Source organism: Condylura cristata, unplaced genomic scaffold (assembly GCF_000260355.1).
Source record: "Condylura cristata isolate star-nosed mole 26May11 unplaced genomic scaffold, ConCri1.0 scaffold00041, whole genome shotgun sequence".
NCBI classification, from domain to species: Eukaryota; Metazoa; Chordata; class Mammalia; order Eulipotyphla; family Talpidae; genus Condylura; species Condylura cristata.
The window spans coordinates 6,484,501-6,508,990 of NW_004567142.1; the positions used below are offsets into that span (position 1 = coordinate 6,484,501).

Sequence of the window (24,490 nt, forward strand, 5' to 3'; positions counted from 1 at the left end):
TTAGGGTATGTTCTTCCCCTCCCCCCAGCCATGCCGGTGACAGTGACCCGCACCACCGTCACGACCACCATGTCCTCTTCAGGCCTGGGCTCCCCTACCATCGTGGGGTCCCCTCGGGCCCTGACGCAGCCTCTGGGTCTCCTCCGCCTGCTGCAGCTGCTGTCTACCTGCGTGGCCTTCTCATTGGTGGCCAGTGTGGGTGCTTGGACAGGGCCCATGGGCAACTGGTCCATGTTCACCTGGTGCTTCTGCTTCTCCGTGACCCTGATCATCCTCATCGTGGAGCTAGGAGGCCTCCAGGCCCGCTTCCCCCTGTCCTGGCGCAACTTCCCCATCACCTACGCCTGCTATGCCGCCCTCTTCTGCCTCTCGTCTTCGATCATCTACCCCACCACCTACGTCCAGTTCCTGTCACACGGCCGCTCCCGGGACCATGCCATCGCCGCCACCGCCTTCTCGTGCATTGCCTTCGTGGCTTATGCCACCGAGGTGGCCTGGACCCGGGCAAGGCCCGGTGAGATCACTGGCTATATGGCCACGGTGCCAGGCTTGCTCAAGGTGCTGGAGACCTTCGTGGCCTGCATCATCTTCGCCTTCATCAGTGACCCCGGTTTGTACCAGTCCAAACCGGCCCTGGAGTGGTGTGTGGCTGTCTACGCCATCTGCTTCATCCTGGCTGCCGTGGCGATCCTGCTGAACCTGGGCGAGTGCACCAACATGCTGCCCATCCCGTTCCCCACCTTCCTGTCCGGGCTGGCTCTGCTCTCTGTGCTCATGTATGCCACCGCCCTGGTCCTCTGGCCCCTCTACCAGTTCGACGAGAAGTACGGCGGTGACCCCTGGCGGTCCAGGGATGTGTCCTGTGGCAAAAGCCACACCCACTACGTGTGCAGCTGGGACCGCCGCCTGGCCGTGGCCATCCTCACCGCCATCAACCTGCTGGCTTATGTGGCTGACCTGGTGCACTCGGCCCACCTGGTGTTTGTCAGGGTCTGAGGCGAGGCTCTGGGCTTGCCCCCTCTGGCGCCATTCTTCCGAGCTGGCGTCCCTGAGTTGGCGTCCCCTTCCTGTCTCCCGTCTGTTGCTTTCCTGAAGCCTCTGCTGGTTCTCTTCACTTCTCCCTCCTCTCTGTAGTTCTCTCCTTACCTTCCTGTTTTGCGCGGCCAGGCCAGGTTGGCCTGCGGCCTGTTACTCTCTCCCTCCCACTTCTCTTCTACCAGTTCTGCTTTTTGTCTCCTGGTGGGTCTTAGTTGTTTTCTCCTCTGCCAGTTTGCTGACCGCCTCCTCTGATTCTGATACTCTCCTCCTCGACCCCTGACACTACTTTTTTCTCTCCCTCCACCCCCACCTCCAAAGGTGCTGAGCTCCACAACACACCCCCCCCTTTTCAGCTGTTCATGCCCAGGGCCTCCCAGGGGGCCTCATTGCCAAAGCATGCCTGCCCGCCCTGTGGCTGTGCCTTAGTTAGTGTGTATGCGTGTGTGTTTGGGGGGTGGGGGTAGGGAGTTATGGATCGGGCGCCCTTTCTCCCACGGGAGGGGTGCACAGTGCACCTCCCTTTAAGTTAAAGTCAAACAGTCTCTGGAGGGCCATCATTTCCAGTGGGCGGGAGGCTTCAAGCACAGACCCTGGGTCCCTAGGCCCCTCCTGCCGGCAGCCATTAGATCCAGAATTTTTGCCTGGCTTACAAAAGCCCACTGAATAGAGGCCATTTTAAAAGGTGTAGTGGGGATGGCCTTCATCCCAACCACTCTCCAGAGTATGGGAAAAGTGTGGAGCTGTCTTGAAGACAATGGCCCCAAGTATTTGGAGGGGCTGTGGGATGGCCCCGCAGCCTGTTTGTTAAAGTAGCTTGTTTCCCCTCGGGGGGGACAAGAAAATGACCCCTGCCGGCCTTAGAGGCAATGTTGGCCCTAAGGCCGAGAGGTGTTTGTGTTTTTGTTTTGTTTTTTCTTTGTCTTGAACTCAAAGGCAAACATGACAGTGGCCCTATTAAGGGAAAATTTCTCAAAAAATTTTTGTTGTGGGGGGAACTGTTGCTATCATAGTCACAACTGCACTGCGAGAGTGGATGGTGCACACACGTGTTTCTGTGAGCTAGCTGCTTCCTGCTGCTGCCTGCTTCCCTGGGACTCACGCATAATGTGATATATATATAAATGTATAAATATATTTTATTTTTTTTTAATTCCGTGGAGCTTCTGGAGCAGCTCATGTTGTCAATCAAAGGGAGGCCTTATCCCCTCTCCCGCTTCCACATTCAAAATGTTTGGTATTGTTGTTGTTTTTTTTTTTACCTCAATATAAAGATTAAAGAAAAACTGCTTGCTTTGTTACTGGGAAGGGCTCCAAATAGAAATTTCTGGGTCTGGTTGGAGGAGGGAATTGAGGCAGGCCTGCATAACTCTAGCTTCATCAGACAACAGCTGAGTTTGGATCTCGAGTTTGCCTCTCAAGCCAGGAATGCTGGTTAGGACAGAAAGGAAGACATCTCCTTCCACAGAGTCCTGGAGTGCCTCAGATAATCAGTGTCCAGTGGAGTGCAGCATCTCTAAAATCAATCCCCTTCTCAGGGATTAGCATCCCGGGGCAGAGAACCCACGGACTTGTTACTGCCTTCTCTGTCAGGTAGTGGCTCAACAAACACTATTCTGCCTCCTTGAAGACTATTGGCATCTGTCCTGTTCTCCAGGTTCCCGACCCAGCTCGAGTTCCATTTGTTTTTCATCTGAAGGGTATTGCCCTCAGCTGCCACTACCACCTCCTCCTCTGCACACTTGGTCAACAGAAAACCAAAGATCAAGTGAATTACTCCTGCCTTTAATCTCCCATTGAAGGTCATCTTGCCCTTTTGTCCAGCCTGAGAATCACAAATACATAAATATATAAATCTGGGGGACATGCATTTCATTTTCTGCATTTATACCCGCAAAAGCAACCCCGGGCTTGAGCCCCTCAGAAGGCACAAGACAAAACAGATTGGAACCTGGGTGCTGGTGATGCTCGCAAGGAACCTCAGGAGAGCGGGCATGGAAGGCCCAGGGCCATCCGCACCCTCTGTACTCGGTCCACGGGGGCTGCGGGCGCCTGGAGGGCTGGAAGGCAGCTGGGCCCCCTGTTTGCATGATTAGGGGTAGGCTCGGAGGCTCGCCTCTCTTTGGGCTTGGGAGCACTCATCCCGGCCCCAAAACAGTCCCCAAGAAGGTGTGGCAGCGTCCAGTGTCTAGGCCCCGCCCCGCGCCCCGCCGGCCCTGCGCCCCGCCTCGTGTTGCGGGGCCTTCTGGGAGAGGAAGTTCTCTCCCTCGACGCGAGCGCAGCCCTACAGCCTGCTGAGACTACGAGTTCCAGAATGCATTGCGCCCGCAGCCCGGGGCGGGCCGTGGTTACCCGTGGCAACAGAGCGGCACGCCCGCGAGCCACCCGGAGCGAGAGGCGCTCGGGAGCTGCGGGAGGGACGGAGTGTGACCAGGCTGGCGGGCGTCGCCCTCGCGGAGGGGAGGCTCGCCCGAGACCCTCCATCCTCGGACACCGGGAGAATGTAGAGAATGCCACACCGTGGAGAAAAGTGGGGGGAGGGGCACAGAGCTGAATCGCAGAGATCCCCAGAGACGAAAGGGGAAGCTCAGGGATTCGCAGAGTGGGTGAGAACTGGACAGAGATGATGGGGGGAGGGGCTCGAGGAGAGGGCGACAGGTCAATTGAAACGTTCGGGGAGCACCCCCCGCCCGACACAGATGGACAGAGCCGAGGAGTAGGTCAGAGACCCTGGGCAGATGCTGACGGACAAGAGGCAAGTCCGTCTGAATCCTGCCAAGATAGACAGGGAGAGACGAACGCTCACCACGAGGGAGGGGAGGCAGCAAGGGGAGAGGCAAGCGGGGGCAGTGAACCTCCAAGAGCGGGGCTGGGGCAGACCCCAGAGAGGCTCACGGATGGTGGCAGACACGCAAGGAGACAGTTGAAAGCAACAAGGCAAAAGCGCCTCCAGAGAATAGAAGCCCACGTCCTGGGGCGCAAGGGGAGCCAGACCAACCCCAGGCAGAAGCAGACGCCTGGCTCCAGCGAAGACCGAGAGGGTGAAGCCCCCCAGTACCAGCCTCTCCCCAGGGCCCCACGAGCACGGAAACTCCCGGGCCCAGAGGGCGAGGCACGCCTGGGCGGCCCCGAGACGGTGAGGCCGCGAGCCCGCAGTGCCAGGGGACCCGCAGCCCTGGGGACAAAGTTTGTGGCTCGGACAGTGACACAGCCAGGCCCAGAGACCTGGTTGCGGTGGCGGGGCGGAGGGTTAACAGGACCCCCAGGCACCCTAGCAGGGCTTGGGTGACAGATTGGGGGTGCTCAGCTGTCCCCTGCCTCCAGCCAGCTCCTGGAGTAGGTGTGCGCACGTGGGGGGGGGGAGGGCATTGGTCCCGCGTCTCAGGGAGGGGGGGGGCTCCTTTAAGCGAAACCCCGCCCCTCGGTCGTCCTGGCAACGCCTCCCCCCAAACCCGGGCTCCCACATTTCAGCAGGTGCGGGCGCTGGAGCTGCCGCCGCCCGTGCCTCCGGCTCCCCTCGCCCCTGCTTTGGGATCCTCGCCCCACTCGCCCACTCCCCCTGGCGGAGCGGACGTGCCCCGGGTGCGGCTCTTCGGCCCGCACGCTCCCTCCGCACCTGGCGGCCTCGCCCCTCTGCTCGCGCCGCGGGAGCTCCCGGGCTCCTTGGGTCTCCGAGTGCCCGGCTCCTCGCCCGTCCACCTGTTTCCCCGACCCGCCGGGTCCTGGTCCGGGCTTGGCTGCCACGGCCATGGCAGGCCTCGGCCCCGGCGGAGGCGATTCCGAGGGGGGACCCCGGCCCCTGTTTTGCAGAAAGGGGGCTCTGAGGCAGAAGGTGGTCCACGAAGTCAAGAGCCACAAGTTCACCGCTCGCTTCTTCAAACAGCCAACCTTCTGCAGCCACTGCACCGATTTCATCTGGTGAGGGAAGGGGCCTGGGGTAGACTGCCACGGCAGGGGAAAGGGGTCTGCAGCTCCGCTCAGGTCCTGGAGCTGGGGGCAGCAGCCTGAGCCCGGTGTCAGAGGGAGGAGGGCCGGGCGCCTAGCTCCTGGGTCTGCCAGGGGCGGGCTGAGGGCCAGACTTCCTAGGTTCTGCAAAGAGGCGGTTGCTGGGGCTTAGACTCTGGGTCTGAGGGGGGTGGGGGTGGACACAGGCTGGCAGGGGCAGGGCCCGGTCCCCTCCTCTGCACTGACCTCAGATCCTTGACCCTTGGCAGGGGGATTGGAAAACAGGGCTTGCAGTGTCAAGGTAAGAGCTGGGGCCTGGACTTCTGGGACCCTCAGGAGGGCGGAGGCTGGGGCCCCACTGCCGAGGCTGCCTGACACACGTGTTCTCTGGTCCCCAGAGAGGCGCGGGGGAGCCCTGGGCGGGGGGTGTGGCAGAGACACAGCCTGCGCTGGGGAGGGAGATCTGTCGAAGGGGCCAGCGGAGGTGGTGCTGGGGGCCCCTCCCGCGGCCGCTCCAGGTGGGGACAGATATTTGGAGAATCGGTTGCCATGGGAACAGGGCGATTTGGAAAAGGGGAGCTGAAAGGAGGGGGGCCTGGAGAGGCAAAGTCAGAGCCCCCCCCCAGGCTGCTGTCACCATGACGACACCCACTGTCCTAGGCAGGGCCAGGCGGGGTGGGGTCACTGAGGGGCGGGTGGGGGCCTGCAGTTATGAGGGGCAGGAGGGGGCGAATCTCCAAACACCAGCTGCCACTGCTCAGAACACAGTGAGTCGGGGTCCCCGCAGCGCGCCCCCGACTCACTTCTGCCCGATGCTGGCTCCTCCTTTGTCCCCTTGGTCCTCCCAGTCCTCTCCGGCAGCGCCTGGCTCTTCTCATCTCCTGAGTGCCTGTGTTTGCCAGAGACCCGCTCTCTCCCCCTCTCCCTCTCCCCCCTTCCTTAGTCTCCCTCTGTGTCTGTCTCCCTCTAGCTGCCTAGTGGGTGTACACTGGGGTGCCTCTGTCTTTGGGTCCACTCTGCTTTTCCATCTGCTGGCTCCTCATCGAGTGCCCACCGCCTTTGATGCTCTGTGAGAGTCAGTGTGGGGGACCCTTTCTGGCTCTTTCTGTCCTCAGAGGTATCTCTATAATTCTCACCTTCAGTCTGCAGCTTTGTGGTTCATCGACGATGCCACGAATTTGTGACCTTCGAGTGTCCAGGCGCCGGGAAAGGCCCCCAGACGGACGTGAGTGCCCGGACACCTGGTTCTCCCTCCTTGGGCCGCGCCCCCGCCCTCACCCCCTCAGCGTCCGTCCCAATTTCTCCTGCTATTTTTATGGCTGGGCGGGGAGGGGGGCTGGAGAGAGAGGGGGAGCTAGTCTGGCCCAGATTCCCTGCCCTTGGCCTGGAAAGGGGGAATGGGCGGGGGACTGAGGTAGGCCTGGGACACAGGTAGGGGACAGAGGTGGCAGGGTGAGGAAACCAAAGATGAGCGCTGAAGGGGGGGGGGCTGTGACCCAGGAACCGAGAGATTTAAGGGACAGCCAGGACTGAGAAAGAAATATGTGGATTCAGTAGGGACCCTGACATAAAATGGAGTGTCAGAGATGCAGAAAAAGACAGAACCTGATCCAGAGATTGGGGGTGGGGATGGGTCAGAGACAGCCACACGGGAGGATGGCAGAGGGGAGACCTGGAGAGGCAGAGGCAGACACAGGTACCCAGAGGAAGACAGCGCGTGAAACGGTAGCTAAAGGCCCAGCCTAGGGGTGCTGGGAGAGAGGCGCCCAGAGAGAGCCAAGCACGGACGCTCAGGTCCGTGCACACCCCCACGCACACATACCCTCTCCTCCCCCTCATCGGGGACTTACAACAACAGTCAGCCCCCTGGGCCCCTCCCCGGCCCTCCTCTCCCTGGACCCCAGCTTCCCCCCTCTCAGATGGGGCTCGGGCTGGTGTGGCCCCATAGAGCACTGGCAGTGGAGATCACTCAGCGCCCTGTGGAAGTCCCACACAGCAGCCATGCACAGCTAGCTCCTGTGGGAGGGATGGACATCGAGATTCCGTTACGTTGTAATTCACTTAAATTTAGATACCTGGGCACCCACAAGCCAGCCTCTGGCTGGACACTCCCAGGCTTGTTCTGACCGTGCTAGGAAGTCAGGCAGGTTATGGGTGAAGTGTCTAGGCCAGGGCATGATACAGGTTTGGACAATTTTAGTAGCAAGAGGGGGAGAGACAGAGGACCCACAGGGAGCCGTGAGGCCCTCCAGCAGCTTGGCAGCTGGACATGCGAGTACGCATAGAGGGTGACCGGAGCGCCCAGCCACCAGCACCTGTGCCTGCAGCTGACTGGCCGCCCCACCTGCCCACGCCTGTGCCAGCACTGCCTCTGACTGGCCCAGTGCTCGTCGGGCACCTCGTAGGGAACAGGCTGAGCCTCCCCACAGCAGAGGGGTTCAGCGTTGTTCCTGTCTCCATCTGAACGGAGGCTCCTGAGGTGGGACCCCTGATTAAAATCCCACAGATGGGTTCTGTGTCCTTCTAAATGGCCTCGCCCTCCTCTGCATGTCTGGAGTGCCTTCTCTCTAAATGGGGATGCCCACCTTATCAGATTCTTCTGAGGGTTCAGCGAGTCCCATCGTCGGGACACTAGCTGACATTTAGCAAGAGACAAAAGAGGAATTACTATTAATGTTAAAATTGTTCCTATTGCCAGGTGAATAGTGACGGGAGAGAAGTATTTCCTCTCCATCATGCCGGCTACTTTTTTCTACTTAATGCTTTTGATCTCATTGTAAGGAACATGATCCGGAGCTTAAGATGTGCTAAGGACTTAGCGTTTTATTTCGTCTGCCTAAGGGACCCCTTTCCAGGAATGGCTGGTGGCCGTCATTTTACCAGATGAATCTGCATGTTGGGGTGGGGGAGAGACTTGCACATTTGGGTGGGAGGCACAGTTGAGATTTGGACCAAGCTTCTATCCATGGGGCCATGGCCAAGTATGTGCCGGGCACCCTGCTGGGGCTTTCATGCCCAGTATCTCATTCCCGCATCCTCTGTGTTAGAGTCAGCCCCTAGGGTCTGCTTTCGAGGCCCAAAGCATTGAAAGAGATTGTGGTAACTTCCAGTCCCCCTCCCAATATAATTCGAAACAGAATCCTCCCCCTAAACTGTAAAGCAGAAGTTCAGCGTCCTGAATTTCCACCCTAGGATAACACTTGCAATGCCATCTTAGAAAATGGCAAATATCAAATTAGTGAACACTCAGACGTCTCTGGGGGTGGAGGGAGGAAGACTAGCCAGTGCCCTAAATTCATGTTTAATTGGATGCTGGACATTCGGCACTGCTTCAGGATATAGATTGTTGATCTCCTCCAGGCCGGGGAGGACACTGAGGCTCAGAACTGGGGAAGGGCTAGCCCAAATCACACAGCTGGGAGATGGCCTAGCTCTCATTGAGCCTGGGATTATGTGGGGCTGCAACCGGTCACTACTAATAACCAGAGCGGCAGTAACGGCCGCGGAGTACTGAGTGAGCACATGTCACACGCCAGGGCCTGCTGCACGCTGGAACTCTCCAATTTCATTTCGGCCGCCTGACTCCCTATACCTGAGAGGTCATGGTGTCCATCCCACGAGGGACTCAGAGGAAGCGGGCCACCAAGCCTCTTCCGTCGGTGGCACCACACTGACGCATGGGCGTCCTGGTGCAGGCTCACAGTGCAGGACGCTGCCGAGCCAGCAGAATCCTGGTCTTCTGATAGAACAATCATAGAGCATCAGTGAGGGTGTAGGACCAGGAGGAAAAGGCGGGTGAGACTCAAGAGTGTGTTTTCGTCATCATCTAGGCTTGGGGGCACCGGAGTCTGCTGGCCAGATCATCGCTGTTGGCTGGAAGACCAAGTGTTGTCATTGAAACCAGACCCAGGGCCCTCCCCCCACCCCCAAGGTTCTGATCTTATCAACAGGCAGGTGTCCACCTACCAGCTTGTGCCTGTCAGAGACACGGATTCTTGGTCCCTGGCATTTCTGGTCATGCCTTGTGACGTATGAGTCAGGGGTAAGCTTACGCATTAGACTTCAGCCCCTGGGCGTTCCCCGCGGGCCCTGTGAGCATGAGCGGGGAGTCCTCAGCCCCCTGGCGTTCCCTGGCATGCCTTGGGAAGCCCTTCCCAGGGGTTGTCAAGATTTCTGCTCTTGAGTGACTTGATAAGCATCTTGTCAGGTTTGGCCCTATGACTGACCGGTTTCTGGAGGGCAGTTCTGACCTTGTACAGGAAGGCAGGACGGCAGGCCGCCAAGGCCGCTCGTCTGGCAGACCCACACAAGCCCACATCAGCAGAGGCTGACAGTGAGCTACCTGGGGTTCATGGTGGACCACGAGTCTTCAGAGAAGCGCTTAGTGGGGGTGGGGCTGGTGGGCACTGGGGGCCTCCGGTAGGTTCTGCCCAAACACCACCTTGTCAGGGGATCAACCCCCACCCTGTGCTGTCATCCTCTGTCTTGTTTCGTTTTCTTCCAGAGCTCTGTTACCATCCAGCATATTGTGAGATAAAATGAAAGGCTCCCCCCCACCCCCTGCGTCAGCACTCTGGAGTTAAGGAAAGGAGAAAAGGGAGAGAGACTGCGTAGACACAGACGGTCAGAGAGCTGCTGAAACAAAAGTCTTAGTGCCAGTTACTCAGATCCATCAGGTCATCAAAGTGAGCCTTCGGAGCGGGGAGGCGGTCGCAGATATTTTTCTGAGAACCACGCTGACAAGTGTAATTTTGAGTCAGTTTATGTACTTGTGATGGAGTGGCATTCATGCAGAAGGAAAAGAATGAGTCACTGACCATAAGAATGTCATTGTTCCTAAGTTATCTTGACCTAAAGGTACCTTGATGCCATCTATGCCATGCCAAGGAGGGCAAAGGCTGGGGTGGTTTTCCTGTCTTCTGAAGAAGGCACTGCGGAGCTGCGGAGGCCGGGCCGGGTGGTCTGTGGAGGCCGAAGCCCTTCTGAACTATCCCTCTCTGCCCCCAGGACCCCCGGAACAAGCACAAATTCCGCCTGCACAGCTACAGCAGCCCCACCTTCTGCGACCATTGTGGCTCCCTCCTCTACGGGCTGGTGCACCAGGGCATGAAATGCTCCTGTGAGTCTGCACTGGCTGTGCCCCCGGAACTGGGCTCCGGAGCCTCTTCCACGGCTTAGCGGCTACGTTTTGGAAGCGTTAGGGGAGGGAGCTTGGGGCCGGGGGCGAGGGCTGCAAGGCTACCCGGGCTGTCTCCCCAGGCTGCGAGATGAATGTGCATCGGCGCTGTGTGCGCAGCGTGCCCTCTCTGTGCGGCGTGGACCACACGGAGCGCCGCGGGCGGCTGCAGCTGGAGATCCGGGCCCCCACCGCAGATGAGATCCACGTCACAGGTGAGGCCGCGCGGGCTACGCCTTTTATCCAGTGGGCAGCTCGTTGACCCCTAGTGCCAGGCCGCTAGCCACGCCCACCAAAGGCCACGCCCGCCCAAAGGCCACGTCCACCCAAAGGCCACGCCCCAAACGACCATGCCCATCAAAGGCCACGCCCACCCAAAGGCCACGCCCATGCTCCTGACCCCGCCCCTGAAGGCCGGACGCCCTGGCCACGCCCCCTTCATAGGGCCTCTGCAACTTGCCGCTAGAGTCTCTTAATGGCCTTCTGGGGCATCAGGTGCTTGACAGGGAGGGATGAAAAGGCGCTTCGAGAGTCGCTGGGCCATTCCGTGGGTGAGATGGCCAGTCCCCACACGTGGGTGCTCAGGGAGGGCGGGGCTTGGGGTCTCGTTTCTCCGCCCCCACCACCCCGTCCCCTTATCCTTCCCGGTCCTCCGTCAGCCCTCAGCTCGTAGAGTGTTTATTAATGTCCACTAGCTTTTGAAAACGTTGCCCCATTTCTTGAAAATAACTGCATTTCGTCCTTTTAACGGCTGTAGAATACTCTACATCGTGTACATGCATCCTGATCCGATCATCCTGCAGGGGACATTAGGGTCCCCCCGTGCCCCAGCCGCTGTAGATAATGCCGCTGTGGGCTGTAGGACATACGGTGCTTTTTGTTGGCTTCAAGTTCTGTGGGTAGATGCCCAAGAGTGGGCTTGCTGGGCCCTAGGTGCTTCCCTTTTTAGTGTTTTTTAGGTAAATCCAGATTGCTTTCCATATGGCTGCACCAGGTTACAACACCCCCCCCCCCCAGTGTCATACGGTTCTCTCCTCCGCATCCTTTCCAGTTCTTCTTGTTGGGGGGTCTTTTTTTTATTTTTAAGATTTATTTATTTGTGCATACAGAACTGGGGTACAGGGCAGAGGTGCAGGGGTGGTGAGAGGCTTCACCAGAGACAGAGCGGGGAGCAGAACAGGCAGATTGTCAAAGTACACTGCTGAGGGGAGCAGCGGGCGGGCCAGACGAGGTCTGCTGCGCCATGTGGTCACCTCCAGCGCAGGCGGGGATTGAACTCCTGAGGAAGTGGCTTTAGTTTCTTACTGCTGTGCTTTAACCTGCTGCGCCACCAGGGAGGGCCCCGGGGGGGTCTTTTTAATATGTGCCCTTTTCAAGGGTGTGAAATGGTATCTTGCTGCAGTTTTAATCTGCATCGCTCATATTCGACGTGCTGCTGAACACGTCTGACCTTCTGGATGTACTCTGGTGAATTTCTCTTCATTCTTGGGATCCATTCATTCACTGGGTTATTTGGATTTTTTTTGCTGTTGAATTGCATGCAGTTTTTCCATAATTTGGATATTGTTTCCTTATCAGTTATACACTGTGCGGCTATTTCCTCTCTCTCAGTTGGGTATCTACTTAATCACCTTGAAGTAATCCCAATTGTTTATTTTTGTTTTTTAATTCTCTTGCCATAGGGTTGAGTCACGAAAAATATTTCTATTGTTGATATCATGAAATGTATTGCCAATGTTTTCTCCTAAGGATTTGGTTGTTGCAGTTCTTACATCTAAATCCCTAGCCTGCTTGGAACTTATTTTTGTGTATGGAATTAGACAGTACTCCAACTTGATGCTTTTTTTTAAGATTCATTTATTTTTTATAACAACTTGGATGTAGGCCAGAGGAGCAGGGGTGCATATGTGTGAGAGGATTCACGAGAGACAGAGTGGGGAGCAGAACAGGTGGGTCTATTGAAATCCACTGGTGAAGGGAGAGGAGAGGTATTTGGCTGTGTGGGTCACTCCCCCAGGGATTGAACTCTGGCCACAGTGGCTGGCTGCCTAGCTTGATTGTGCTGACTTTAATCCCTGCACCAGGGAGACAAGAGGACATGCAATTCTTGACTGCTGGCTGGGAGAGAGGAAGGGGCCTTTTCCTGGATTCCTGACACAGTCCACTTTCCTTCCCTCCCCCTCAGTCGGAGAGGCCCGCAACCTTATCCCCATGGACCCCAACGGTCTGTCTGACCCCTATGTGAAGCTAAAGCTCATCCCAGACCCTCGGAACTTGACGAAGCAGAAGACCCGCACTGTGAAAGCCACGCTAAACCCTGTGTGGAACGAGACCTTTGTGTTGTGAGTCCAGAAGCAGGGAGGCTTTGGCGACCGGGAGAGAATACCCTGAGGGTCCTCGGGCCCACAGGACCCTAGAGAACAGGTGTTAGGACAGAGGGAAGTCCTCCCCTCCCAGCGCAGAAGTTAGTAGGGCAAAGGAGATGAGCGATTGAGGGAAGATAGAGAAAGGGAAAGGGAGAGAGACAGGGTTTGTCCGCAGGATAGGGACAGCAGTCTCAGAGACAAAAGGCTCAGGTGGGGTGGTGGGGGTGCAGGCAGAGGGATGGTGGTGGTGATGCTGGGTAGATGGGAAGTCGGGAGGGAAAAAGAAGACATGTGGAAAGAGAATGACAGGGAAAGAGAATGAGCGAGATCTGGAGGGAAAGGCCAGGATGGGAGGGAGAGAGAGAGCTGTGGGGAGAAAGCGGGCAGGTGTTCCTAGGGCCTGTAGGGGAGAGAGACCCCCCTTCATGGCGACTGGCGGTGGGGAGACACAGGCGCCCCCACCCGCAATGTCTGCAGTCTCTCTCTAGCACAAAGCGGGGGGTGCTGGGTGCTGGCCCTGACCCCACTCACCCGCCTGTAGCAACCTGAAGCCCGGGGATGTGGAGCGCAGGCTCAGCGTGGAGGTGTGGGACTGGGACCGGACCTCCCGCAACGACTTCATGGGCGCCATGTCCTTTGGGGTCTCGGAGCTGCTGAAGGCGCCCGTGGATGGCTGGTGAGTGGCAGGGCCTGGCGCCCTCCTCGGTGTCTCTGTGTGGTCTCCCCTGAGGCCTCCCCGCACCTCCCTCTCTTTATCTCACTCTTTCTCTCCATCTCTGTCCTCCTTGGTGTCTCTCTCCGCCCCCTCTCTGTCTCTGCCTCTCCCGCTGGCTGTCCCGCCCCGCTCCGGTCTCTGTCTGCGTGTCAGGTACAAGTTACTGAACCAGGAGGAGGGCGAATATTACAATGTGCCGGTGGCCGACGCTGACAACTGCAGCCTCCTCCAGAAGTTTGAGGTACCCAGAGTGTGGCTGCCCACAAGGAGAGTCCCCAGCCCCCCGATTCTGAGCTGGCCGGGTCCTCAGCCTCCTCGATGCCTGCTGGTCCTAGAGTTACAATTCCTGAGAGACCCTGGGGCTGCTTGGCCGCCTTTCTGAGGGCCTCCTGCCATAGGGCCTGATGGGAACTGTAACTCCTCTGCATCTCAGAGCTGGGGAGTGTTGGGGGTTCCCACTATGTGCTTTAGGGCGACCCGCTAATTCTTCGGGGGCTCTGACTCTGGCTTTTCCTCCCCAGGCCTGCAACTACCCCCTGGAACTGTACGAGGTAAGTCGAGGCTGTGAACAAGAGTTGTCGCTGAGGTCTCTTTGGCCCTCTCCACCTCTCCCTTCCTCTGGGCTGTTTCCACTTGCTGATGTGCTGCAGAGCTTGTGTTGGCTGGGTAGCCCGATCGCCCCAGCTGGGGTTTGTGCCTCAAGCAGCCCCCCAAAGCAGAGACAGTCCCAGATTCATAAATGCCAGGAAGGCGTGACTCACTAGATGTAGCCCAGGACACTGAGGGATGGAGAGCGGAGGCGTGACCTAGCCTGGGGACGGATGCAGCAGGAGGGCTGCTCAGGGGTGACTCCTGGCGACCTCGAGTTCTCCTGTCTCCTTCCTTGTCCCTCTGGCCTTTCTGCTATTCATGTTCTCACCTATTTCCTGAAGTGTTACCTAAGCCAAGCCCTGTTCTGGGAGGAGAACCAGGCCGTTCCCTGGGGAGCTCCTCTCTCCATGTAGGAGAAAATTACAGACACACTCACGCCTAAGAAAAGTGTTGGGCACTGGAGGTAACAGTGGGCAGCAGGAGCCCCAAAGCCCCTGGCCCCTTGCGGGAGAGTGGGGGAAGCTTCCAGGGAGTGTACCAAGCCCGCGCAAAGGGGAGGGAAGCCAGACTCCAGACCCTCAGAAGAAAAGCTCTCTCCCTCACTTACTCTTTCAAAAACCAATTTGTTGCGGCCTGATCCTAGTCACAAGGGACACAACAGCAGGCAAGACAGGGAAAAATAAACCACTCCCTGCTCTCCTGGGACTCACACTCAGCGGAAGCAGAGTAAAGTCAGAGAACGAAGTAAATGCTAATGCAGCCAGGGGCACGTCACCGCTGGGCACCGCCGGGCATCCCGAGGCCACTTCCTCCAGGCAGAGTCTAGCTGCTGCGTTCCTGGGCCGGATGGTGCAGCCGCTGTACCCTCAAATGGACGGTGCAGCTGAGACCACGGTCAGGTACACGGCCTTCCCTCACCACGGCGCCACCACGGTTGTAGGTCGACGGCGACGCCTGCTAGGGAGACAGCCAGACAGCAGGGAGGCCGGGGGTGCGAGGGGACATGCCCAGCACCTCAGCCGCAGTGAGCGGAGCAGGCCTCCCTGAGAAGGCCACCGCAGGGCCGACTGAATAGCAGAGGCGAGAGGGAGATGCGGGCAGAGTGCAGAAAGGCCTTGGGGGCCACGCACAGAGGCCCCGGGGTAGAGCTGGCTGGCCGGGGGCCTTCGGCAGCACGGGAGCGGGAGGCGAGGCTGAGAGGTAGGAGAGGGAAAGCGGGTGCCTCGTGGGTCCTTGGGAGGAATTTGATGCTAAACCTGGTGAGAAGGGAGGACGTCCAGAGGACCCGAGCTGTGTTGCCGAGAACAGAGGGACGAGGGCTGCTGGAAGGAGGGAGAGCGTGGTGGCAGAGGGGAGGCTCCTTTGGAGACAGGGACTCTCCCAGGGAGAGCTGACCACCCCGGCAGCGCCGCCCTGTCCTCCCAGACCTCTGTCCACCACATGCCCTCGTGCTGAGGTCTGTTCCTGCCAGCAGCCAGGGCAGTGGAGACAGGGAGAATGGGGACGCAGACTCTGGCTTGAGGTAGCTCAGAGCTCTGGCGGCTCAGAACCCGGAAACACCGGTCACCTCTGTGGGGCCACGGGGGCCTTTAGCGCTCCCCCCAACTAGGAGGCGGTCCGGAGAGGTGACTTTTACGACCCCAAAGACAGGAATCGCCAGTGGGCTTCCTGTCCCCAGGAGGGGAGAAGGATGCAGGAGCGAGCACTGGGGCGTTCAGGAGTGTTCGCTAGAGAGAGAAAAAACAAGCAAAACATTTCTGTGGTCTCACTGAGGCTCAAATTCCTACAGACTGACAAACCCCCAGGGGCTGTTTTGCATGCGAGCTGGCTGGTGTGCTGGCAGACCAAGGAGGAAATTCAGGTGCAGACGTGGAGCCTCTGAGGTCTCTCAGCAGTGACATTCCTGTGCACTTAGCTGACGGAGGTCAGTCTGCGAAGACCTGCAAGATGTGGGTAGAGACCCGGGGGCAGGGAGACAGGGACCGGGGGTCAGGTGTGGGACGTGGAGAGTTGAGTAACAGCGTGGCTGCTGGTGGCTGGTCCCGAAATGGCCACTACAGAGAAGTTGGGTGTTGTCTTGCTCCCTCCATCTTCTGAGGCTTCCCAGGCTCCTCTGGAAACCAGGGATTCTGCTCTGGGAAAACAAAACTAAGTAACATAGGTGTACATGGCGGTGGCTTCATTTCCTTGCGATTCCCTCTGGGCGTCACACATGAGCACTCCGTAGGTGCCTGGAAGACAAACAAACAGAACGGCCTTATCTGAGTCCCGGAAACTCCCGGCGCTCTGTGTGCTCATCTGTCTCACCCTCACCAGCCCTGCGTGGGTGGGGGCCAGTGTCCAGGCGGTGAGACTGTGTCTGCGCACGTTGCATCATTCGATAAACGCCTGTCCGGCCCCGGCTCTGCCCCATGCACCGTTACCGTGTTCCAGGGAGCAAGCACACCCCAGCCTTCGGGAACTGAACAGCCGTCAAGCAGACGTAGATGGCTAAGAAAAGTGACGGAGGAGCGCTCCGTGGTGGCGGGGGCAGTGAGGAAGGCCGCTGACCTGGTCAGGGAAGCCTCTCTGGGGTGACCCTGGAGTTAAGGGCTAGGGATGAGTAGCGGTGCACTGGGAGCGAACTGGAGGTTCAAGCGTTCCTGAGCAGGGCAGCCCTGGCGTGGGAGGCAGGAGGGTGCGTAGGTCAGGATGCCGGACCACGGAGGAGGCAGGAGAGCGCCCTGCGGGCCCATTAGTGCCTGGTTTTGCAAAGCACATGGAATAAAACCTCACGCAGGGCTGCTCGAAGGCTTAGGCGTAGGGCACAAGGGGCCTATGACCCAGTTTATTTATTTTTAAATTGATCCCTCAGCCCGCTGAGTAGAGCATGCCTGAGAAAGGGTGGTTGCCACGCACAGGTCTAGACACTAGCCCAGCGAGGACCCTGGGGTGGTATCACAGGACGCCCTCCTGCGGACAGCCGAGGCCCAGAAAAGGCCACTTAGAGCCAAGTGACTGTCCTTCAGGCACTCGTCACAGAGGCAGATTCTCAGACTGCACCCCAGATTTAAGAAAGCATAAAATCTGGGGGTGGGGGAGCAGTCTTAAGAATTCCAGCTTAGCAATTGGAAGCAGGGAGACTCTGGAACTGAACTTTTTGGATTTTTTTTTTTTAATTTCTGGCTCTGCTTTCCACCCACGGTGTGGCTTTGGGAAAGTTATTTAATGTCTCTGTGCCAGCTTCCTCTTCCCTAAAATGAGGCGGGTTTTCCAGACTCAATGTCAGAGAGTAGGCTAGCTAAGGGCTGGCTAAACAATAACTAAACCCTCTTGGCTCGAAGTCAGAGTAGGTTGTTGGACCAAAGAGCAGGTGGAGATTCTCCCTGCCCTTTACTCTCTGCACCTTCCTCTCTCGGGTATTCTCTCTCTCAGGCATGTCCTTGTTCCTCTCTGGGATGTGATGACTTCCCCTTCTCTCATTTCTCTCGCAGCGGGTCCGCATGGGCCCCTCCTCATCTCCAATCCCCTCCCCATCCCCTAGTCCCACGGACTCCAAGCGCTGTTTCTTCGGGGCAGGCCCTGGCCGGCTGCACATCTCTGACTTCAGTTTCCTCATGGTTCTAGGAAAAGGCAGCTTTGGGAAGGTTGGATTCTGGGGCTCTGGGGGGAAGTGGAAGGGCCCTGGGGGAAGGCCTATTTCTGGGGCATTTCTGGGGGGAAAGGCCAGGAGGGGTACCAGGCTACTGAGTCCCCAGAACCACCCAGAGGCGTGCCAAAGTGGGGGCGCCCTGTGAGGGTGTGGCCGGAAGGCTGGGCCTCTCAGTGTGCGTGGCCTGAGTGAGCTTGGTCTTGAGTGGGTGTTTCTGAGTAAAGGATTTTTGAGTATAAGAAGGTGTGTGGTTCCGTTTCTCCGTGTCCCTGAACCCTTAGGTGATGCTAGCTGAGCGTCGGGGCTCAGACGAGCTCTACGCCATCAAGATCCTGAAGAAAGACGTGATTGTCCAGGATGACGACGTGGACTGTACCCTGGTGGAGAAACGTGTGCTGGCCCTGGGGGGCCGAGGCCCGGGAGGCAGGCCCCACTTTCTCACGCAGCTCCACTCTACCTTCCAGACCCCGGTAAGGAAGGAGGGAAGAAAGGCTGACTCCAGAGCTCCAAGTTGTATGGATAGAGCAGGGCTCAGTTTCAGGTTCCCAGCTGATGGCCGGCCATGGGAGGAGTCCTCGGGCCCTGGGTGAGAGTGGGCAGAATGCAGGCACCCTGCGGGGGTGGGGCGCAGGCTGGGCCCCTCAGTGTGCGTGGCCTGAGTGAGCTCGGTCTGGGGTGGGTGTTCTGAGTAAAGGATTTTTGAGAACGGCTGTGAGTGGAAATGCCTACCCTGAGCTCCGAGGCACTCGCTCTCGGGTTCTGAGTGTAGGACTCATGAGAAACGGGGCGTTTCCCCAGGATTGTGGAATGGGAGGAGTCAGGACCCTGAGGGGTTTGGGAGGGTCTGTCTTCACTGCCAACATGGCACGGCCAGCTCCCCAGGCTAAGAGAAATTACTGTCACCAGCAGGTGAGGGTCGGACAGCTTGGGCTTGGTGACCAGAATTTCCGATGTGAGTGAGTGGGTGTGGAAGAGGTTGTATCCCCAGGATTTTCAGTGCGTGAAGGGTCTTAATCTCCCATTCTGAGGGCGCGGAGCTGAACCAGCTGATAACTGGGTGTGATGGTGTGGGATGGAAGAGGATTCAGTGCCGCGGGGTTAGGATCACTGGTGCCTCTCCGTGGCCGTGGCCAGGCGCCCTGGGTTTCTGATTGGGTGGGTCTGGAGCCTCCCACGCGTCCTGAGTGGGCAGGAACCAATGGTGGGCATGTCCTCGCCTCTGAACCCCTCCCGCCCCCCCAGGATCGCCTGTATTTTGTGATGGAGTATGTCACCGGGGGCGACTTGATGTACCACATTCAGCAGTTGGGCAAGTTTAAGGAGCCCCACGCAGCGTGAGTCTCAGCCAGGAGAAGGGGTGGTGGTGGAGGAGGGGGTGTGAGGGAATTGGGGGGGGGAGGGGATCCAGCCATTGACCTGACTTCCCCACCCTCTTTCCAGTTTCTACGCAGCCGAAATCGCCATCGGTCTCTTCTTCCTTCACAATCAGGGCATCATCTACCGGTGAGCAGCCACAGATCGTTCAGTCGCCTGCAGGGGAGGGGGAGGGGACGCGAGCAAACTGGCTGAACTCAACCCCTTCTGCAACCTCACCCCCCACCCCCGCCCTATCCCAGGGACCTGAAACTGGATAATGTGATGCTGGACGCAGAAGGACACATCAAAATCACTGACTTTGGCATGTGTAAGGAGAACGTGTTCCCCGGGACCACCACCCGCACCTTCTGCGGCACCCCAGACTACATAGCTCCCGAGGTACCCGGGACCCCGCTGCCCTTGGTGTTTGCATGGTCTCTGGGTGACTATGGTTGGCTGTCTAGTATACTAGTGTGTGTGGGGTTGTTCTGGACTCCTTATGTACACGGTGGGCATTCTCGGGTGGGCGCTGTAGCCGGGCAGAGAGGCCCGTGGGCCTAACATTCTGAGTGGGCGGAGCTCGGTCTCTAAATAGGCAAAGTGGGCAGGACAAACCAGTAAGGATTCTGGAGCACAGTTGCGGGACTATTCTAAGACGGGGCGCCGAGTGGAGCGATTTCCAGTGTACTCTGCGTGCGTGGGGCTGTCTCCCGAGAACACGGAGTGTGTGGAGGCCGTCTCCTGACTGCGAGTGGGCCGAGTGTTCTCTGCTTTTGTTAAGGGGGTGGAGCTAATGATCTGAACGTAAATAAGTGGGTAGAGAGCGTGTCCTGACTTTTCTCAGAGGAGGTGGAATTGGTGGTGCCATCCTTGATCTTCCCAGGGCATTCAATGCTAGCGTGCAAGGAATCAATGTTAGTGGTTACAGAACCTAGCTGGAAATCAAAATCACCTGGGAAATTTTTGAAACACGCACATATTCTTGTCTATTGAGGCTGAAATTCTTCAGGGCTTGGAACATCTATTTTTAAACAACCTCCCTAGATGAATCTGAATTGCATCCAGATTCAAGATGCATTTAGGTCTCTGATGTTTAGTCCTATGCATCTGATATTGTCAGGACTGGCTCCAGTTGCCCAAATATTCTAGAACAGGGGAGCATGTGGCCTGACCCTCACAGAGTATCTTTTTTTTCAACCAGTGAGATGCTCTGAGTAAGTAAAGTTTGTTTTTGACATTTTCCAAAGGCTGGAGCTCTGGCAAGGGATTCTGAGTTGGAAGAGTCTGTGCTGAAAGCACAGTGGGTGGGGTGGCCGGGGTAAGGTGACAGGGGTCCTGGGCTTCTGAGACCAAAGTCCTGATTCTTTGCCTCCTTCCGACAGATCATTGCTTACCAGCCCTATGGGAAGTCTGTGGACTGGTGGTCCTTTGGGGTCCTGCTGTATGAGATGTTGGCAGGACAGGTAAGGGAAGCTGAGGGGGGCTGACTCGTTTAAGGGCATCCAGGGATGGGGCCCCATCCGCGATATGGAGCAGATAGGACGGTAGGAGGATCTGCGGGGCAGCTCGAGCCGTCTAGCGCTGTCCCTGGTGCTGAAGCATTCTCTGCGCACAGGCCAGGTGGTCTTTAGTTTTATTTTGTGCCATGGACTCCATTAGTAACGGGTGAAGTCTATGGACTCCTGCTTAAAGTTTTTAAATTCACAAGTAAAATAGTAGGATTTAAGGAGGTTATTAAAAGGATTTAATATGGTTATTAAAACTCTACAAAGCAATGTTAATTAAATATGTTTCATTGAAAGGTATACAGTTGCCTAGATATTAAACACTGGGAAGTGGACCTATCTATAGGGTATTTCCTATTAGTGAATTAAATAGTATGTTTTAACAGTAATAGGAAGTAAAAAGGAAGGCTTATCAGTGATTTTGATGTGGAGATGACTGATATTTTAAGGTATATTCATCTCTAATACAAAAAGAAAATATCTGATTTCTGCTAGTGATAGTCACAAGTGCTACTGTGAGTTTTTTTTTTTTTTTTGGCCTATATTTGTAGTTGAAGAAAATGTTCAATTAGAGACTTTAAGAGATGAAGATGATGTATTTTTCCCAACCCAAGATCATAGACCCCCTCGATTGTATGCCCAGACTCCTCAGTCCCCAAAGATTAAGATATCTTGCCTTGGGTTGTTTTTCCTAACCCCAAAGACTGGAGACCACTGATCCAACTGTAAAATGCTTTTACAGTTTTCCCCTGCAGCTTCTCCTCTCTTCTATTTTCAATGACATATTGCCTAATTAACACCCTGCTGATTTACACACCCGATAGAGACAGGGCAGCAAAGAGGTGCAGCGAGCTGAAGCATCTGAGATAGGAAATGAGGGCGTCTGAGAGGGAGAAAGATAAAACTCTCGAAGGAATTTGGGGGGCTGTTCATGTTCACGGTGGGTGCCAGTTCCCTGACTTTCCTCCCTCCCCTTCTTAGCCCCCCTTCGATGGGGAGGACGAAGAAGAGCTGTTTCAGGCCATCATGGAACAAACTGTCACCTACCCCAAGTCGCTGTCCCGGGAAGCCGTGGCCATCTGCAAGGGGGTGAGAACCCCTGACTCCCAGATGCTCCAGACTCACTACCCATGCACCCCATTGTGCCCTCCATGTGGCGCCTGTGGGCACTTTAAAGCAAGTGGCCCTCCTCCCTGCCGGAAGAGCTTGTCTAGCCATGGGGCTTACCTATGCCCCTGCTGCTTTGCTCTGACTTTTTGCCTCCCACTACTCAGGAAGTACAGGGGAGTTCGGGCCTGTTTCCCCATAACAGGGGGGCCCAATGAATCTGACTTCTGCCACTTTTCATGGGCCAGTCCCTGGAACTCTGTGAGCCTCAGTTTCCTTTCTGGGGGTTAACTCAGGGGAAAGAGCTAGTGTCCAGCTGCTTTCGAGAAGTCAGCACACTGCCTCCAGCTCCTGTCTGTCTGTGTGTCGCTGTCTTGTAACGTGCCTCCGTCTACACATGACGGGGCCTTCTGTGTCCCTGCTGTCCTGTGCGTCCTTCGGGTCTCTGTCCGCCTTCTGAATCTCTGCCCTCTGCCCTCTGTGTTACCTCCCCCAACTTCCAAAAACGCGCACCCGTACTCGGTGTCTTCCCTTCTCTCTCTGGATCTGTTGCCTCTCCGGTCTCCGTTTTCCCCTTGCTCTGAGTTTCCGTCTCATGTCTGTTCTTTTGCTTCTCACTGGCTGTTCATCTCCTGGGTCTTCATCCTCTTCTTTTTCTGGGTCTGTGCTCCCCATCTCCATCTCCTCCATCTCCGACTTTCTCTGGGCCTCTCTCCTCTTCTGGGTCTCCAATCTCGCTCCTCCACCTGCTCGCGGGGCATTCTCTGTTCCTCTCCTCCCCGCCTGGGCTTCTGTCCTGATCTCTCCCTTTGCCTGCCCCTGGGCTCTGGGTGTGGCTCCCTCTTACCCATCTCCTGCTTTCTCCTCCTCCTCTTTCCCCTTCCCTTTCTTCTTCCTCCTGCCCCATCGTTTTTCGCCCTTGCTGTCTTTCCCTCTCTGGATGCCCATGTGGATGTCTCTCTGTTCCTCTATACTTGTCTTTCTCTCTCTCTCATTCTCGGGCCTCCCTGTCTGGGATTCTGTCTGTCTGTCTGTCTGTCTTTCTCTGTGTTTTCCACAGTTCCTAACCAAGCACCCAGCGAAGCGCCTGGGCTCAGGGCCAGACGGGGAACCCACCATTCGTGCCCACGGTTTTTTCCGCTGGATCGACTGGGAACGGCTGGAACGACTGGAGATTGCACCCCCATTCAGACCTCGCCCGGTCAGTCACCTTCTGGGCGAATTCGTGGGGGGTGGGGGTGAGCTCCAATACCGACATGGGGTGGTGGGATGGGGTTCCTGTGGGGAGACCCCCCTAAAGGGAGAGGCAGAGGTTATGAGGGTGTGCAGAGACTCAAAGGAGGCAGGAGGTGAATATGGGGGGCATAGGTGGACACCAAAGGAGGGAGCAGAACTTCCTAAGTTTTTCTCTGGGTATTTCTCACAGTGTGGTCGCAGTGGTGAGAATTTCGACAAGTTTTTCACGCGGGCGGCGCCTGCGCTGACCCCTCCGGACCGCCTAGTTCTTGCCAGCATCGACCAGGCGGATTTCCAAGGCTTCACCTACGTGAACCCCGATTTCGTGCATCCGGATGCCCGCAGCCCCATCAGCCCAGTGCCTGTGCCAGTCATGTAATCTTACCTACAGCCGCTAGGTGTCGCCCCCGCCCTCGCCCCCACGCCAGTTTAACCCCCACTGCCACCCCTTTCTAATTCTATATTTTGCTCTCCAATAGTCTGGCCTCTGTCCTGTGGGTGCTAGATGCCCACCCCAGCGCTCTTGGCATTCTAACCTCCGTACAGTGTCTAGAGCCTTCCCGTGTTCTGGATTCTGCTGTGCTGAGTAGTCTCATCCACCTCGGTGTTCTGGACTCTACGCCACCAGGCGCCAGAACCCCTCCTCCCTCCCGGCCCCATGGCGTTCTAGACTCCGTCTCAGTAGATTCAGTGGCTCTCTCTTTTTTTCTTTCTGGGAAATAGTCTCATGGGGTAGGCTGTTCTAGACTGGGCTTCCAGAACCAGCCCCCTGCCCAACTTTGAGGCCCCTCTCGCCTCCATTACATTCTGGAGCAAGTGGGGGGCTGTGCCTCCTGCTCCAGTGGCCCCTTCTAGGCTCTGGGGCTCCTGAGAGACCTGGAGGACTCTTTCCCCAACTGTTCTCAATCAGCCTTTGTTCTAGACTTCCCCGTCTAAACCCATCCCTGCTCGCCTGCAGGTGCATGGCTCAGTCCCGCTCGGATCCCATCCCCACCCCACCCCTGCCTGCCACGACTCTGGGAAACTCCATCCTCCCCTCCTTCTCTCCTCTTTACATCTCCCATTGGCCACCGCTGCTGGAGAATAAATTTGGGACGCTGATGCTGAAGTGTTTGGATGTTTTCTTCTAAGCTTGGAGGATGAAGGGGGCGCGGAGGTGTGAAGTGACTGTACATAGGAAAAAACCCGAAGGGAAGCTGGGGGGGGCGGCAATGGTGACAGAGAGGAGGGGAAGCACAGAGACCACAATGAGAGACGTACACGCAACATGCTGTGGGGGAGCAGAAGGGAGACAGAGAGGTACACACACTCCCCTGAGTGTGTCTGACACACAAGCACGCACACATCGCTGGGAGCAGGACACGACTCGGACGCTAGTCCACATGCTGAGGCCCAGAACCTGGGCTGATCAAAAGCGAGCCTCCCACTAGGAGACTGGAGACTCGACCCGCGAGAAAGACCAAAACATCCAGAACCTGTGAGCTTAAGAGTCAGCGGCCGAAGCCCAAGACAGTGGGATGCACCTTCCTGGCGTCTTCGTCTTGACCCACTTGCCAATGGGAGGAGCGGCCGGAACGGTCCAGAGAGACTACACTTCCCAGCACACATCGCGGCAGACCCTTCCCCTCAAACGCGGCCCCTTGCCGTCAGGGCTTATGGGAAATGTAGTTTCAGGACAAGAGCCGGCTAGTCAAATGGTGTGCCCACGTCTGTGTGCTTGGAGGGGACTGCGCCCCAAAGCTTCGCAGCAGCCCCCCCCCACCCGCCGAGTGGGGGAGTGGTGGCTTATCGTCCTGAAAGCTCTTGGGTTTTCAAGACTCGGCCCAA

At 57.2% G+C, this 24,490-nt stretch overlaps 2 protein-coding genes across 3 annotated transcripts; both read left to right on the top strand.

The window, feature by feature from the left end:
* MYADM (myeloid-associated differentiation marker) lies at positions 1-2,577 on the top strand. The gene has a single exon (XM_012733613.1). The coding sequence runs from the start codon at positions 31-33 to the stop codon at positions 994-996; it is 966 nt and encodes a 321-aa protein (XP_012589067.1). The 5' UTR covers positions 1-30; the 3' UTR covers positions 997-2,577.
* Positions 2,578-4,783: 2,206 nt separating this feature from the next.
* PRKCG (protein kinase C, gamma) lies at positions 4,784-23,764 on the top strand. Of its 2 annotated transcripts, XM_012733573.1 has the most exons (19): positions 4,784-4,953; positions 5,250-5,281; positions 6,123-6,205; positions 9,988-10,099; positions 10,240-10,371; positions 12,342-12,498; positions 13,064-13,198; positions 13,391-13,478; positions 13,759-13,788; positions 17,302-17,454; positions 17,741-17,929; positions 18,702-18,793; positions 18,900-18,962; positions 19,076-19,214; positions 20,198-20,278; positions 21,302-21,409; positions 22,488-22,628; positions 22,854-23,038; positions 23,143-23,764. In XM_012733573.1, the coding sequence occupies exons 1-19, from the start codon at positions 4,784-4,786 to the stop codon at positions 23,384-23,386; spliced, it is 2,334 nt and encodes a 777-aa protein (XP_012589027.1). In that variant the 3' UTR covers positions 23,387-23,764. The 2 variants fall into 2 exon arrangements, with proteins under 2 accessions (XP_012589027.1, XP_004694365.1); XM_004694308.2 differs by having other exon boundaries at positions 22,854-23,231.
* The last annotated feature ends 726 nt before the right edge of the window (positions 23,765-24,490 follow it).